Genomic DNA, 15,417 nt, shown 5'->3' with positions numbered 1-15,417 from the left:
TGGGTATCCAGGGTCCTGTCTCCTGCAGAGCTGCGGAGAATAGGCCAGTGCGTTCTGCAGGAATGCCGTAACCCCAAGGGCGTACCAGTGAAGGCCCTTTCTGTTCTGAAAATGCGCCACAGCAGGGTATGGCCGCTTCATAACAGAAGTGGCCATTGTGAGGTGAGGGAGTCAGCGCAGGGCCAGGGTCTTTCGGGGGTGGAGGGGAACTCCACTGCTGGAAGAGAGGGGCAGGGTGACCTAGGGGCCACTGGGCCCTGGTGGGTTCCAGGGGCTATTGAAGGGTCAGAAGTCCTTCTGTGTGACCAGAACTGGAGCTCTCTGGTGGCAGTCCACATCAGCCCTTAGCCCCTCTGCTCTCCTGGCCGTGCTGTGACAGGGCACAGAGATGTCCTCCAGCAACCAGGCTAGGGAGGAAAGCACACACAGGCGTGAGTAGCTGGGAGGTGGCCAGATGTCAAGCAGGCTAAGACACAGGTGCGGAGGCCCAAGGGACAAGAAGGGGGAGGAGAGGATGGGACTGGGGCCTTCCTGCGGGAGGTGGGCTTTGGTTAAGGCCTAAGGGAGGGGGAGAGGTCAATCAGGTGGTGACTGGGAAAGGATGCCTGTCCAGTCATGGCAGGGGTGAGAACAGCTTGAGCACAGGCAGGGAAGACACAGGAGCCAGTGCAGCCTCCTGGCAAAGGCCTCTTGGGCCCCGGTGGGAGTAAAGCTGGTGGGTAGACAACTTTCTGCGTTCAAGTACCACTTCGATGTGAAATCAGTGTCGAATAACCCTCTGAGGGCTCACATGGTTCCTTGAACTTGGTTAGCTCTGTCTCAAGAGAGTCATGCTGGAGGAGGTCCCTAGGAGGAGCTACGTGGGTGTCAGCCCGCAAAGTGAGTCTGTTTCTTTGGAAGTCATAGAGCATTGCTCTTCTTCAGTGACCAAAACACACCTCGTGTCCTCAGAGTCCTTGAGCCCAGTGGCCCTGGGGTGCAGGAATCCCTCCCACCGTGCTCTCGACAGGAGTCCATCTGGACCCTGAAGCTCTTGTGGGTCCTCTCAGTGGCCCTTCAACTAGAGGAAGAACCAGTGTTGACACTTCCCAATGGGATCCACATGTATTGAGCCCTCCTATGAGCCTAGGGGTCTACACGGCCTGTTCCTCCTACACAGCTGGCTGGATGAGGGGTGGATATGGTCAGTCCACATGCTCAGCATGGACAGATGAGCTGAGCCCCTCAGGGAGTCTGAGGGGGACAGTGACTCGTGGATGCTTGAGCTGGGGCAGCTTGGGGAGGCTCCTTGTGCTGCTGCTAAGCAGGAGTGAGAGAGTGCTTTGAGGACCCTGAACACTTTGGGAGGACTGACAGGGTTCCTGAATTTCCTGTCCCGGTCCCTGAGAGGAGCGTGAAGCCTCACTGAGTATCTGTGGGACTGCCTGGGGCAGTCTTACAGCTAGCTTCTCTTTGAACCAGGCTGAGTGGGTTTCCGATCTCCACAACCAAGACATCCTTGATAAGCACACAGCCCTTGGGCCTCTCCTAGCCTCTGGGCTCAGGCGGGGAAAGCCAGCTTATCACAGAGGTTGGTGGGTGGAGCTGGGGTTCTTCTGAGGGCAGCTGGCAGACCTCCCGCTTTTCTCTCCAACCCCAGACTTTCCTTTCCAACCCCAGACTTTCCTCTCCAAACCATAACTGAAGTTGCTGTGTGACTCTGGGAAGTTCACCAGCGTTTTCCAGCCCTTTCCTGGCACCTGCTGCTGTTGGCCGCACTTTAACTCCCTGAGGCACTGCCGAATTTTCCTCGGTGCTCCAGAACCAGGCAGGATCCTCCAGAAAGAGAGCTCAGCTGAGGTCACATGGAAAATAACCCCAGAGCAGGGCCCAGCCCCAGGCTTCCTCAGCCAACCTCCCTTTGTTCTTGTTCATTCTCTCTCTCTCTCTCAAATGGCTTGTCTTACCATGGGTCAAATTGCATTCCCCTAACCATAGGAATACTATGCAGTAAAAGTTTGATGCAACTTGTCTGCATCTAATCACTCTGGGAAAGCTTTAAAAGTAGAGAACTCCAGGGATTCCGTGCCACGACGACATCTTTGTCACTGTTGGCTTTCAGACTACAAGCCCTTCCAGTGGGAAAACTCGCAGCACAGACAAACCTTGCTTTACACCATAAGGCATTTCTGAATAGTCACAGATAATCTGCTCATTTACATTCTGCCTTATTCCAGAAAAAAAAAAAAAGAAAAGTCACAGCATACACCAAGGCAGCAAACTAGAGATAAAGGAACATTAAAAAAACAAAACAAAACAAAAGACATAAAATAGAACCAGGGGAGAGGCAAAGGCAACATGGACACCATCGACATCCTACATGCTTGCTATGAACCTTAAACTTTCCAGCAGGTAGGAGGAAAAGAGAAATTCAGTTAAACAAAGAGTTGTATATAAACTGAACTTTGGAAAATTGAATCATATTTCAAATATATTAGTGGAAATATTTTTAGTGGACATCTGGTTTTGTTTTTTGGTTTTTGTTTGTTTCTGTCTGCTCAGCAGCCCTTCACTGGGGGAACTGGCCCTTCCCGACTTAGTGTGATTAGGGCGGAGCTGTCAACCACAGAATCCAACCTGGTGACAAGGTGGTCTTTGGACACAAGCTCACCAACCAGACTCTCTCCTAAAAATTTGTGTCTTGAATGGAGACAACTGGGGGCTATGCATGGCTGAAACAGAAGCTCCTATGAAGGTATCTTCAAAGAGAATGTCCTGCTGCCCAGAGCCAGCCCGGTTCTTTGCCTTCCCATGGCCTGATTTTCCAGGTTTTTCTTTGAGTCTGTGAACTTCCAAGTATCCTTCTAATAAATTCCTCTTTGCCTAAGCTAGAAAAACTCTATTTCTATTGCTTACAACCAAGGACTTCTAAAGGTATGATGCTAATAAGTTCATAAGGAATATTAGAATGCTCTCAAAAAGCAAATGTTCCTTCTGTGTTGTCTTCTTGGAAAGTCATAGTCCAAGACCTTTTCTTGGTGCCCATTTGTGATTTCATGGCAGTTGGGGACAGACTGAGAAAGTCAAGTGTTGATGGAGGGGGGCGGGAGATGACCCGGCTATTGAGGGTTCATGGGCAGCCACACAAAGCTCCCTGGTCAGGAGGGCTGAGGTCACCCACCAACCCACCCAGGATCAAGGCCTCAGACACTGAATATTGCTCGTCTGTGCTCAGTAAAAACCCCAAGTGGTCATATTTCCTGTTAATTGTATAACGGGTTGAGAAACTGGGCATAATTCTGTGTCTCTTGCTTTCAAGTGGGGAAACAGCCCATTATCCTCACTGAGACCTTGGCGATACAAGACGAACAGAACATGTCCTGGGCTCACAGATGACCATGGCGTGGAGACTGTTGGCCTCTGCAGTGGTTCTATCTTAAGAATGGCCTGTACTTCTCAAGCTTCAACTTCCTGAGTTCCAGGAACCAGATCCACCTGGTCTGTGGGCATTGCACTACAAGTCTGTGGGGAGGTACCCTTGAGAAAAGCACTGTTTGAGAATGGCTCCCCAAATACAGACCGCAGGAGGGCCTGCGACTTTGGTCAGGTTCCTGTTTGGGAAGGCACTGATGTGACCTTGAATTTTGTATGGCCAAAATGAAGTCCTTGTTCATTCATTTATTCATTTAACAGATCCCTAATGAGCAGGTATTGTGAGTCAGGCTCTCTGCTAAGTGCTGCAGAGAGTCCCAGGTGAATAAGGAACAGCCTCCGCTTTTCCAGAGAGAGAAACTTCACTGAACTGATTAGATTTGTTCACAAATACATGCAAAAAAAGACACATGTAGTTGGTGCCATGCATGGTAGTAAGGGCTACTGTTGCTCCAGCTAGGGAATCGGACAAGACTTTACTGGAGCTGGACCTTGAGGACAGTCTAAGGTGTCAAGAAGGGCAGGGTGACTGAGAAGGCATCCTAGGAGGAGGGAACTGCCAAAGCATTATGGGGTGTAAGAGTGGGAGTTTTCAGCCAAGGCCTCAGGAGATGCCAGATCTCACATTCCAAAGGATGGGCCAGACCGCAGGCAACATTCACCAAGAAGGTGTCCAGAAACCGATTAGAGACTTTAAAACTCTTCAACCACATTAAGAATGTAAAAGAATTGAGTTGGAAACTTTTTAAAAGAGGATGTTAGAAGAGGATTCCTCTGGAGAGAGCTTTGTGAAATCACACCCCTTCCACCCTGGGGTGGGATGTGCCTGCCCCTTATCGTAAGGCTAAGGGAAGAGAGTTTTAAGTGGACTTCTTGGGGCACTCAGTCCACGTTCTTTGCAGTTTGTGGGTAACAGTGGACCAGTGATGCACTCCTATTTGGGAGACCTAATGAGAGAAGGTGGGCTGGCTAGCTACTCTTCAGCAAAGATGACTTAACAGAGGACCAACCTGGACTCCAGCTTTATCAGTATACATAATGTATGGGAATTTTCTATGCACTAGATGTGGCCATGTATGGGGTCATCTTAAGTCCTATCCAAGTGGACCATTTAGAGGGGCAGAGATACCAGTAGAATCAGCCAGAGGTATCCCTAGGTTTCTAAGGGCTGGAGAACGGGAGGACAACCAGCCAGAACAGAGAAGCTTTAGTCCATGTGAAGAGAAAGTGACAAGGCATCCCTAGCAAAAAGGGGGAGTTCTTCAAAGAACCCACAAAAGTCCTCAGGAGACTTTAAGCACCTCTCAGGAGTGCTAGACCCTATGACTTTACCAGCAGAGTAACACCTTTCCTGCCCTCTTTGTCCTCCCCTCTTTCTTCTGCTCAATTCTGAAAGGGCAGACACCAAAGTTAGCCATGGGGGAAGTGGATAACCCCTCACCAGTGGCCTCAGCAAGGACAACGCTGGGAGCAGCAACCTGAAGTCAAGTTCAACATTCTGATGATTAAAATGGACTGGCTGTTTCAATTACCCAGCGGAATCTGTGTTGTTCTTGTTTTAATTTAAAGTGACCACAGGACTTTTTATTACCTGAGAGTTGCCAGAGAAATCAAGGTGTCTGGCCAAGTTTTCATCCAGGAGTAGGAAAAGAACTAAGCCCACCAAATAAATTCATGGGGATATTGACAGGGAAAAACCAAACCTGCTTGAGGACTACTGCCCAGGAGGCGCTCTTGTTTAACCTGACAGTGGTTACAGGGACAGGACCAAAGCAAGATTCATCTGTCAGCATGGGAACTACAGATGTGTGGGGGTGGGAGGGGACCAAGAAGGCAGGCAGAACATGTATGGGGTGTTTGCAATGCATCATCCTAGGGTGGTGAGGCTGACAAAAGGCACTGAAAAGAGTAGGACAAATATGGAAAATAGGAAGCACCAAGTTCACAGCGTCACCATGAAGTCTTTTGTCAAAAAAGTCTCTCCTAAATCTAATCAAGCTTTTAGATCTAACCTCCACTTTAAGGCAAAAGCTGGAAAGAGGATGTCTTAGGACTTTCAGACTGCTACTGAAAAGGGAGAGCTCCTTAATTCCCCTCGCAGCAAGCGAGACAGGCGTATGGTTCGCCTGCTCAGTCGCCCCACCGCTCAAACCCCTAGAGACACGTGCAGAAGCCGGCGCATCGGGTTTTGGGCTCTGGTTCCACAGCAGCTTCTAGGGGCGGGTGTCTGCGACTCCCAAAGCCCAAGTAGACGTGTGTCACAAGGCTCTTTCAGATTTGCTGTCTGCAGACGGCTTGTGTGTTAATCAGCTCAATGGACCCTCTGCCTTCTGTATCCCCAGCTGTTGCCCAGTGTCCTGAAAGAATCGGATCACACGCAGACTCGAAGGATGAGTGCAGGGTTTTATTGAGTGATGGAGGTGGCTCTCCGGGAGATGGATGGGGAGCCAGAAGTCGGGGATGTAGTGGGAAGGTGGTCTTCCCCTGGAGTCGGGCTGCCCAGTGGCTGGACTCTTCTCCGACCGCCCCCGGATGAACTCCCCTCGGCGTCCAGGCGTCCCTCCTCTTCTGTCTTTCTCTGCCGCATTGGTCCGCCATTGCTGCTCTGCTAGTCCCAATGTCCCCTGCTGGGGAATGGCCAAGCTGCTTGTGTGTTCCCGCTAAGGTGTTGGGTTTATATGGGGGCAGGATGCGGGGGGCGGGCGTGGGGGGCCAAAAGGCAACGTTTTGGGCTCAAAAACAGAAATGTCTGTCCTCATTTAGGGCTGTGGGTCTTCAGGCTTGAGGGTGGGGCCTTTGCTGGGGAACTGCCCCCTTCTACCCAGTATTTCCCTGTCTCCTGTCTGTATCACTATAACAAAAATACCCTAGACTGGGTAATTTATAAACAACAGCAACTTATAGCTTACAGTTCTGGAGGCTGGGAATTCCAGGATCAAGGCACCAGCAGGTTTACTGTCCCGTGAGGGCACCTCTGCTTCCTACGTGATTCCTTGCTGCTGCGCCCTCACATGGCCAAAGGGGCAAGAGGCCTCCTTGGAGCTTCTTCTTTTTTTTTTTTTTTTTTTTTTCTTTTGAGACAGAGTTTTGCGCTTGTTGCCCAGGCTGGGGTGCAGTGGTACGATCTCAGCACTCTGCAACCTCCACCTCTTGGGTTCAAGCGGTTCTCCTGCCTCAGCCTCCCAAGTAGCTAGGATTGCAGGTGCCCATGATCACACCTGGCTAATTTTTGTATTTTTAGTAGAGATGGAGTTTCACCATGCTGGCTAGGCTAGTCTTGAACTCCTGACCTCAGGTGATCCACCTGCCTTGGCCTCCCAAAGTGTTGGGATTACAGACGTGAGCCACTACGTCCAGCCCTTGGAGCTTCTTTTAATCCCATCATGAGGGCTCTGCCCACTTGGCCTAATCCTACCAACAACATCACACTGGGGAGTAAGTTTCAAAATAAGAATTTAGGGGTGGGGGGAACAAACATTCAGACCATGACAGAGGAATAAGTTAAGTGACACCTGAAGGAAGTAATCAGATAAATCCAGAAAGTGATGTGTCACCAAAAACCCAACACAGTTTCATCAGCAAATCAGTGACGTGAAAGAAAGAGGTTGGGCAGGGAGAACCATTCTAGATGAAAAGAGGCTTAACTGGAGCTGACGGTAATTCACAAATATGGGTTTCTTGAGCTTTGACAAATACCATGATTATGCAAGATGTTAGTATTAGGGGGAACTACTTGAAGGGTGTGCAGGAACTCTCTTTCCAACTTTGCAACTTTTCTGTAAATTTAAAATTATTGCAAAATGAAAAGTTTACAGGAGAGGAGGGGAGAGGAAGGGAGAGGAGATAGAGGGAGATTTCAGATACAAAAACATAATTCAATGTGTGGATACTGATTGATCCTGGTTTAAAGTCCCAGCTGTACAAGACACTTTTGAGAACATTGGGGAAATTAAATTTGGGTTGTATGCTATTGATTTTAAGGAATCATAATTAATCTCATTAGGTTAAGGTTATATTAAAAATTTTCTTAAGAGATACTTACTAAAGTGTTTGGGTAAAATGTCATGCTGTCCTTAATTTAAAATATTTGCACAAAAAAAATTTGTAAAAGGTGAAAGGCTGGGTACAGGGGTTTATGCCTATAGTCTCAGCTACTGGAAGGGCCAAGGCAGTAGGATCACTTGAGGCCAGGAGTTCAAGACCAGCCTGGGCAACATAGGGAGCCTCTATTGCTACAGAAAGTAAACAATAACAAAGTTAGCTGCGTTTAGTGGCACGTGCCTATAGTCCTAGCTACTCAGGAGGCTGAGGCAGGAGGATGACTTGAGCCCAGGAGTTCAAGCCTACAATGAGCTATGATTGCACCACTGCACTCCAGCCTGGGCAACAGAGTGAGACACTGTCTCTTAAAAAAAAAAAAAAAAAAAAAAAAAAAGAAAAGAAAAAAAAAAAAAAAGAAAGAAAAGATGAAGCAAATATAATAAAATTTTGATGATTGTCATATCTTAGTGATAGGAATGTGGAGTTTATTACACTTTCCTCTCTATTTTTTTGTATGATTGAAGGTTTTCATAATAAAAAGCTATATAATTACATGTCAATTAAAAAACAAAGAGTATTGAATGCCTGTTACTTGCCTCATGTTTCATAATGTTGTTTCATTATGTCCCCAAACAGCCCTGTAAAACAGATTCATTACTCACTTTTTAAAGAGGAGGAAAATGAGGCTCAGAGAAGTTTGATGTCTTGTCCAAGATCATAAGCCAGACTGGGCAGAGCTAGGATTTGGCCATGAGAGGCCACTGTGTCCCACGGTGCCTCTGTCGGGGGAAAGGACCTGAGGTCTGGGTAATTAAGTTGTTGTGGAGACCCCGGGAGCAGGGATTAAACAGAGGGCCCCTAAGCTTATATCCCAGGGGACCGGGAGATTACCAGAGAAGGCCAAAGGCAGAGCTGCTTTGGGAAATCAAGTTAAGGAGTTTCACTTTAGACAGTGATAATGGCATGTTTTACACTCTTTTACTTGCCTTGCTTTATTTGAATCTTCATGAATCTACCCTTCTTGTAGACAGATGTGTCCTTTTTACAGATGGCAGACAGGCTTAGAGAGGTCTTATCCAAGGTCTCACAAAAGACAAGTTGGAGAGCCAGGACTAAGACCCAGACGCTGGAGATGGTTTTCTCCATCAAACACCTATCTCCACGGTGGGGAAGGAGGCAGGTAGGAAGAAGGCCTGCACACCATCACCCAACTGTGTTCAACTGTGTTGGATGCCGAGTGATAGCAGAATGCACCTTGTTCCTGCCCAGGGTGCTCAGTTGGTTGTAGCTGCTTCCACCAGCCTCACTTGGGGTGCCCGTGGGGCCCCTTCAGGCCTCTAGCTCCCTACTGTCTGCCTGCCCACAGCCTCCAGGTCTGAGATTCGCTCAACTCCTCTGCCTTCCATTTCTGCTCCATATCCCCTGATCAGATGGCTTTCTCGGACCTGTTCATGTAAACTTCAACCCCCTCCCTTCCCATCTTTGCTTGCTTTATTTTATTGTCATCTGTCACATTACACATAATGTATTTATTTTTCTCTCTCACTCTCTAGAATATAAGCTTCATGAGGGCAAGGACTTTGTGTTATTTACTCCCATCCCTAGTCAGGGCTCCATAAATATTTACTGAATGAATAAATGTACACATAAATCAATGAATATAAAAATAATGAAATGATAAATTGTTAGGAATTTTTTTTCTACTTTTGAAATATGTTGCTGGGAAGTCTTTTAACAGGAAAAAAATAAATATATTTCCCATCAGTATCAAGCAATTAAAATGCTCTAAGTTTGACAAGGTGTTACAGAGCTGAAGACTCAGCCAGCAAGTCTGAGGGCTGGGAAATACCCCCTCATTTTACAGGTGAGGGCAGAGGCCCAGAAGGGTCGGGGTGCAGGTCTCAGGTCTCACCCTAGACGGCAGCAGGTGGAGCATAGCCTGGTCATGATTCTGCTCTTCAGGTTTTGGAGAAACTCATTCTTTGTTTAAATCTTGGTGTTTTAAGTCTTGGTATTTCCAAAGTTTAACCCCACAAAAGAAAGCTGCTTGAAGAAGTCCTGGATGTTGTGCTCAGGGAAAACATTTCTGACCACCCAGCTTCAGGCCTGTGGTTACCCCTGCCTCTGCTTCCTCCTTCCGGCATGTGGGAGGAACCTGAGAAGTGTCCTCACCTGGCCTGAGTGGGCAGTTTGGCTCTAAAGCCAATTGATTCACCCAGACAAGCTGCAGCCGGCCTCCCTGGAGGGCTGTTCCCTGTGGCCCCCCATCTTGTTCTCTACACAGGGGAGTGCTCCCTGGTGTGACCCTCTAACTGGGGGTCAGGAAGTGAGGCCACCTACAGAGGGGTCAGGAGGAGGCTGAGGGGAGCTGCAACAGGAGAGCTGTGCTGATCTCCCCGCAGCATCCCTGGGTCCTGCCCTCCTTCATAACCTCAGGAGATGCCTGTTGAGGCTTTTTCAGATGTTCTATCTCCTGTTTTGTGTAATGTGGAGGAAGAATCACACTTGCGGACAGCAGGCACTGCACAGGGTTCAGCCCTGCACCAGGAGGGGCTGCAGTTCTCCCCCATCCCTCAAGCGCTTCCCTCAAGGAACTCATTTCAGAAAGGGGCCCCTTTCCTGGAAGGGAAGGCGGTAGGGGAAAGCCTGGCTGAATGAGCTAGTTCAGGAAAAGGCAGACAGGGTTATGGGGAGAAGGAGACAGGAGGAGAGAGATGGATTGATTGAGAACTTCTTAAGGAAGTGCGGGAACAAGGTCGCACTCACTCAGCTTTGTATTTTCAACAGTGCCTAAGACCAGACCCTCGAGAAGCAGGGCTAATGAATGAACAGGTTCCCCAACCTTGGGTGAAATGATGAGAGGAGTAGCAGAACAGAGCAAGGAAGCCAGTGTGACAGAGAGATGAAGGGATCAATGCCACAAAATTAAAGAGAACATGGGGGTCAGCTCATTCCAAATCCCCCACCAGGAAGTCCCTATCAGGAGGGGAGGAGGAGCTCTTAGGAACTGAACTGGGATGCAGCCCAGTTCAGTTAGAGAACATTTCTAAGAAACACCAGACCTCGTCTCCTTCCGGGAGCGGGATCCAACACCTGGCCAGACATATCGGTGCTAAACAAAAGTGCACTGGGGGCTGATTTTAAATTTCTTCTTTATTTAAAAAAAAGCATTTTTCTGGGTTTTTAGAACTTCTCCAATACATTAAAACTTTTTTCCCGCCACACAGCACTTCTTTCTTGCCTCTTTCACTTCTGCTCCTAGTGTTGTCTGCCTCCTGCAAGACCCAGATGAAACCTTTTCAATGGGCAAGATCTGAGACTTGGAGCTGGAGGGGCTGAAGGCCTGAAGGAAGGTGGTTACTGGTCAAAAGGAGAAGTTCACTTGCACAAAAATATAAACTGGGGAGGATGAGACCAGCACATACACGTATGGATTGATCTACAATCCATATAAAAAAATATACCGAAACTGTCATTTTACATTTGCAATATTATACAAAATAATATATATTTTTAAACAACACATACCCACCTACACACACGTGCGCACACACACATACACACAAGGTGCTAGTGACCCCTCTGTGCTTCTGCTTATGGGGACAAGGGTGTCAGTAGGCAAAGATGACGTGGTAGGTGACCTGGTGGCCATTGTCCCAGGCATAGAGCAGGCGGTCCTTGGGGTTGTAGTCTATCTGGGTTGTATAGGAATACTCATTCTCAAACAGCAGCCTGGGGACGATCTGTGTGTTGGTGTGGGTGTCGAAGGCGTAGGAGATGTTGGCGTTCCGCTGGTTGTAGCTGTCCACAGCGTACAGCACCCCGCAGATGACGAAGCAGTTGCCATAGAAATTCCTCCGGAGCCCCGTGCGCCATGTGGTCTCTTTCTGTGTGCTCAGGTCCGCGGCATTGAGCTTGCTCAGGACAATGACCTCCTGGCTGAAGCCCTCGTCGTCCAGGGCCGGGTAGATGAGCCATAGGCCATTCTCGTCCACAGCAAAGTCCACGTCTGAGTGTCCCTGCCATCGCCAGGGGGTGGCCTCCTCGTAGGCCACATCATGCAGCATGGCCCAGGCAGCCACGTAGCGCTGCTTCAGGTCGTACTTGATGATGTTGCGGGTGAAGGCGCGATTGTAGTAGAAGGCGCCATTGTATACCACGTGGCCTGTACCGATCCAGCTGTACGGGAGCTTGTAGGAATTGCTCCAGCGACCTGCAGGTGGGGAGAAAACAGGAAGCTTCAGGGTGGCATGGCAGAAGGTGGGCAGCCCATGTGATTAAGTGAGTGATGATCAACCAGGGGTCTGGAAACCCAGGTTTGTGTCTTGGCTCTGCCACTTTCTAGCATCCTGTAGCATATCACTCAACCTGTCTGTGCCTCAGCGTCCTCATCTGTCATAGGGAAGTGACAATTCCCATCTGCCTCTTTCTTTCAAGGATCCAGGAAGCTAATATACATGAATGTGGTTCGTAAATTGTCAAGGGCTATGGGAAAGGGAGGCGGTCTTCTGGACTGCAGGTTTTCCATGTCCCAGGAGCTCGGGAGGAGGGGAAGAGCTGAGAGGCAGAGAATGTGAGGGAGTGGAGAAGGGGGACCGCTCTCCAAGGAAAGGTCCTTTAGTCATCAGAAGAAAGGGTCACCTTCCTAACTGCCATTACCACCCAAAGAGGCCCGGCTGTGATAAAAACAGAGGATGTGGGGAAGGGAAGGAGCCGCCTGGGTCGGATCTTTATCACGCACCTTGTTTGAAGTTCTCCAGGTTCCGGAACTCTACCAGGGTGTTGCCGTAGTAATAGTTGGTTACGTAAATCCGCTCATCCTTGGCCAGGGGGTCCTTCATCCAGGCCCCTTCATTCCGCCCGTATGTGTTCTGGGTGGTTGGCCCCGTGATTGTGGAGAGAGTGTCCTTGCACCTTCCTGGTGGAGAAGAGGCAGATGGAGGTTTGGGGCTGATCTAGTGATGCCTCACCCCTTAAACCTTTGCTGTTCCTCCTATTTAGAGTCTGGACTCCATGGCAGGCTTTAACAGCTCTGTATAACCTGACCCCAAACATTTTTCCATACCATCTCCTGCTACTCCCCTGATCCACCCTACACTTGACCCTACACTTGAGCCTCCACCGTGCCCATCTTTGGCCACCTTCACACCACCATGCTTTGCTCCTGTTCTGACTTCTTAGTCCTATCCTTCAAAGACCTAAGATCCAGAGTCCTTTTATGACAACATGCCCTCCTCTGGGGACCTATTCTGTTTTATTCCATTCAGCTCTCAGGGTATCATGAATGCTGCTCTCTTACAGAGCATGTCATCCTGCGTCTCCACAATGCTTGTGCTTCTCTCTCCTCCCTCCACGCCCACCCCCAACTGGAGTGTAGGCACCAAGGGATGCGGGAATGTGGCTTTTCCTTATTACATTCTCGGTGCTCAGAACACAGTATCTGGCTTGCTGCAGGCACCCAAACGTCTGATCACTGGGTGAACATGCAGCATGAGAAGTACGGCCAGAGGAGAGGACTCTACTGGGTGTAACCAGGAACTCAGCTCTGCCAGCTGCTGAGCCGCTCCAGGCTGTGGGACCAGCCCTAACAGAGCAATGGCTATTCATGTCCCTGAGGCCCACCTGCTGTCCTAGAGAGCTGTCCCCAAGCCTATGCCCTTGTCACTACTGGGAGCAGGATGCCAGGGCTCCCTGCTGGGGAATTGGGGGGCAAGATACCAAGTTCTTGAATAAGGAGCTGACTCTGGGTATAGAAGCCTCCTTCAGAGATCAAGCCGGCCACGATGGGACAGGAACTTAGCAATATCCTTCTGAGTGGCTCTGGACCCGGTGCCCAGGAGAGGTCCTAAAAGGCCACTGGAACTATACTGGGTTCTAGATGAAGTTGACAATCTGCAATGCTCATATGCAGTATTATTATTGAACATAGCCTTGAATGATAGTGAAGTCACATGTGACTACTAAGGGCATGTGCTCTTCCTGTCTTCACACTTGTGGATTATGGAGGAGGTGGGAAGAGGGCAGTGGAAGGGGGCAGTGAGAGAGCCACATGAATCTTACCCTCACACAGCTTCCTTACCGCCTGCTGGCAGCTGGGGCCAGCAGAACCCCTGCCCCACCTGCCATCAAGACTGACGACACAGATGGGTGATGAGAATAATTGGTCCTTGACACTCACGTGGGCAAAAGTAACAAAGACCCTACAGTTTGGATTCCAGAGTTCTCTAAATTCTAGGCCACCCTCATTTCCAAACTGTTCCAATCCGTTCCATCTATTCTGCTCCCCACGAAGTGGACTGAAGAAGGAGTCTAAGCCCTGCAGCTGACAGGGCAGCTGGGGGTGGAAGTGGCATGAACACTGTTTTGCAGGCAGGCCCCATAGCTGGGTGCAGTTGGCAGGGTTTAGGCAGCTCACTGTGGCATTTATTAGGTCCTGGTCTGACGGAGCGGGGAGAGATTCAGTCTCCATAAGACAAACAAAAGAATCTCCCTGTCAATGCCTCATTCCCCCAGAGCTGAGCTCATCTGTTCAAGACAATAAAACAGAAAACTCTGACTGAGCCCTGGCAGCAGAGATCTGATGGAAAACCTCTCATTGCCTGGATCTAGGCAGGGCCCTGGCTGCCAGTGAGGACGCCACGCTCCTTCTGCACTGAGGTGAGCCCTAGCATGCCATCACCGGGCAATCCTCTGCCCTGGCAAAGCCCAGAAAGGACACCAATTCCCTGTCCAGAGGCACCCCTGGCTCATGCCCCTAAGCCCCACAGATAGACATGAGGTGAGGTGTTTTCTGTCCGGGGATTGCCATGGCCACGCCACCTCTCTGACCAAACATAGAAATTGCAGATGGACTCTTGAAAGCCAGGACTCATCTGTGCAGCTCCAGCAGCCCTGAAAATCCCTGCAGGGTCCCGTCTCACACCGAGGCTTTGCAGTGGCAGGGCCCCAATGCTGGGCTATAGATGTGCCCCAGGCTTGGGCCAGAGGCCTGGCTCTGGTTTTGGCCCAGCCACCAACTCCGAAGTCTGTGTTGCCACTATAATGTCAAAAAGTTTTAATCTCTTCAGAAGTAAAATGATTGTAATGCATTCCCTGCCTCCTTCACCAGAGTGCATGGAGAGTCCCCTCTGAAGACGATGTGGCAGGCTGAGTAATGTCCCCTGGAGGGGACAAATCCCTGGAGCCTGTGACTGGGACAGAAGGAAACAAAGGGGACTTTGCAAATCTGATTACATAAAAAAATTCTGAGATGGGGAGACTATAGTGGAGTATCTGGGTGGTCCTATTGAATAAATACAGTCACAAGTATCCTTATAACACGGAGGCAAAGGGAGATTTGACCACAAGAGAAGGGGAAGCAATGTGATGAAAAAAGCAAAGACTGAAGTGATATGGCCACAAGCCAAAGAATGCTGGCAGCCACGAGAAGCTGGAAAAGGCAAGAAACGGATTCTCTCCTCAAGCCTCTGGAAAGAACCGGCCCTTCTGATACCTTGATTTTAGCCCTGCAAGACTCATTTTGAATTTCTGGCCTCCAGAACTGTTACAGAGTTCATTTCTGTTTTTAGCTACTAAGCTTGTGGCAATTTGGAGGCATAGGAAATGGATAGAGATGGAGTCAGCTTCTTGCGTTAGGGCATCCTTATTTCTGTAGGAAGAGGGGAGTCCCCACTTGCAGCTTCATTGTCCTGGTACTAGAACCTCAGGCTGTATTTTCACATGCCTTCAGAGACAGTAAACACTACTGCCCTGCGGACAAGCCCAGACAGGACAAATGCAAACGATTTCAGAGCATCTGAAGACAGGATCAAGGGGAGAGGTCAGTAAACCATGAGACCCAGACACATCACTGTGCTCTGAGAATCTGGGGCAGCTCAGATGCTCCCACACTTGGCAGTAAACCGTCAGCCTTGGAGAGAAGACACTGCATGTTGACAACTCTTCAAGGGGGATGACAGAAAGATG

The 15,417-nt window shown here is 49.3% G+C and overlaps 1 protein-coding gene across 2 annotated transcripts in view; it reads right to left on the bottom strand.

Annotated features, from left to right (window-relative positions):
- Positions 1-10,587: 10,587 nt before the first annotated feature.
- OLFML2B (olfactomedin like 2B) overlaps positions 10,588-15,417 on the bottom strand; it is a 40,404-nt gene continuing 35,574 nt past the window's right edge. For both annotated transcript variants that reach the window (XM_007976370.3, XM_007976371.3), the window contains exons 7-8: positions 12,194-12,370; positions 10,588-11,665 (exon numbers count right to left, since the gene is read on the bottom strand). In XM_007976370.3, coding sequence (XP_007974561.3) covers positions 11,064-11,665; positions 12,194-12,370 — 779 coding nt within the window. In that variant the 3' untranslated portion in view covers positions 10,588-11,063. The remainder of the gene's footprint in view (positions 11,666-12,193; positions 12,371-15,417) is intronic.

The sequence above is a fragment of the Chlorocebus sabaeus genome, chromosome 20, assembly GCF_047675955.1.
Source record: "Chlorocebus sabaeus isolate Y175 chromosome 20, mChlSab1.0.hap1, whole genome shotgun sequence".
Taxonomy (NCBI): domain Eukaryota; kingdom Metazoa; phylum Chordata; class Mammalia; order Primates; family Cercopithecidae; genus Chlorocebus; species Chlorocebus sabaeus.
Note: the sequence above shows the minus strand (reverse complement) of the source record. Positions and strands in the feature narration are given on the sequence as shown.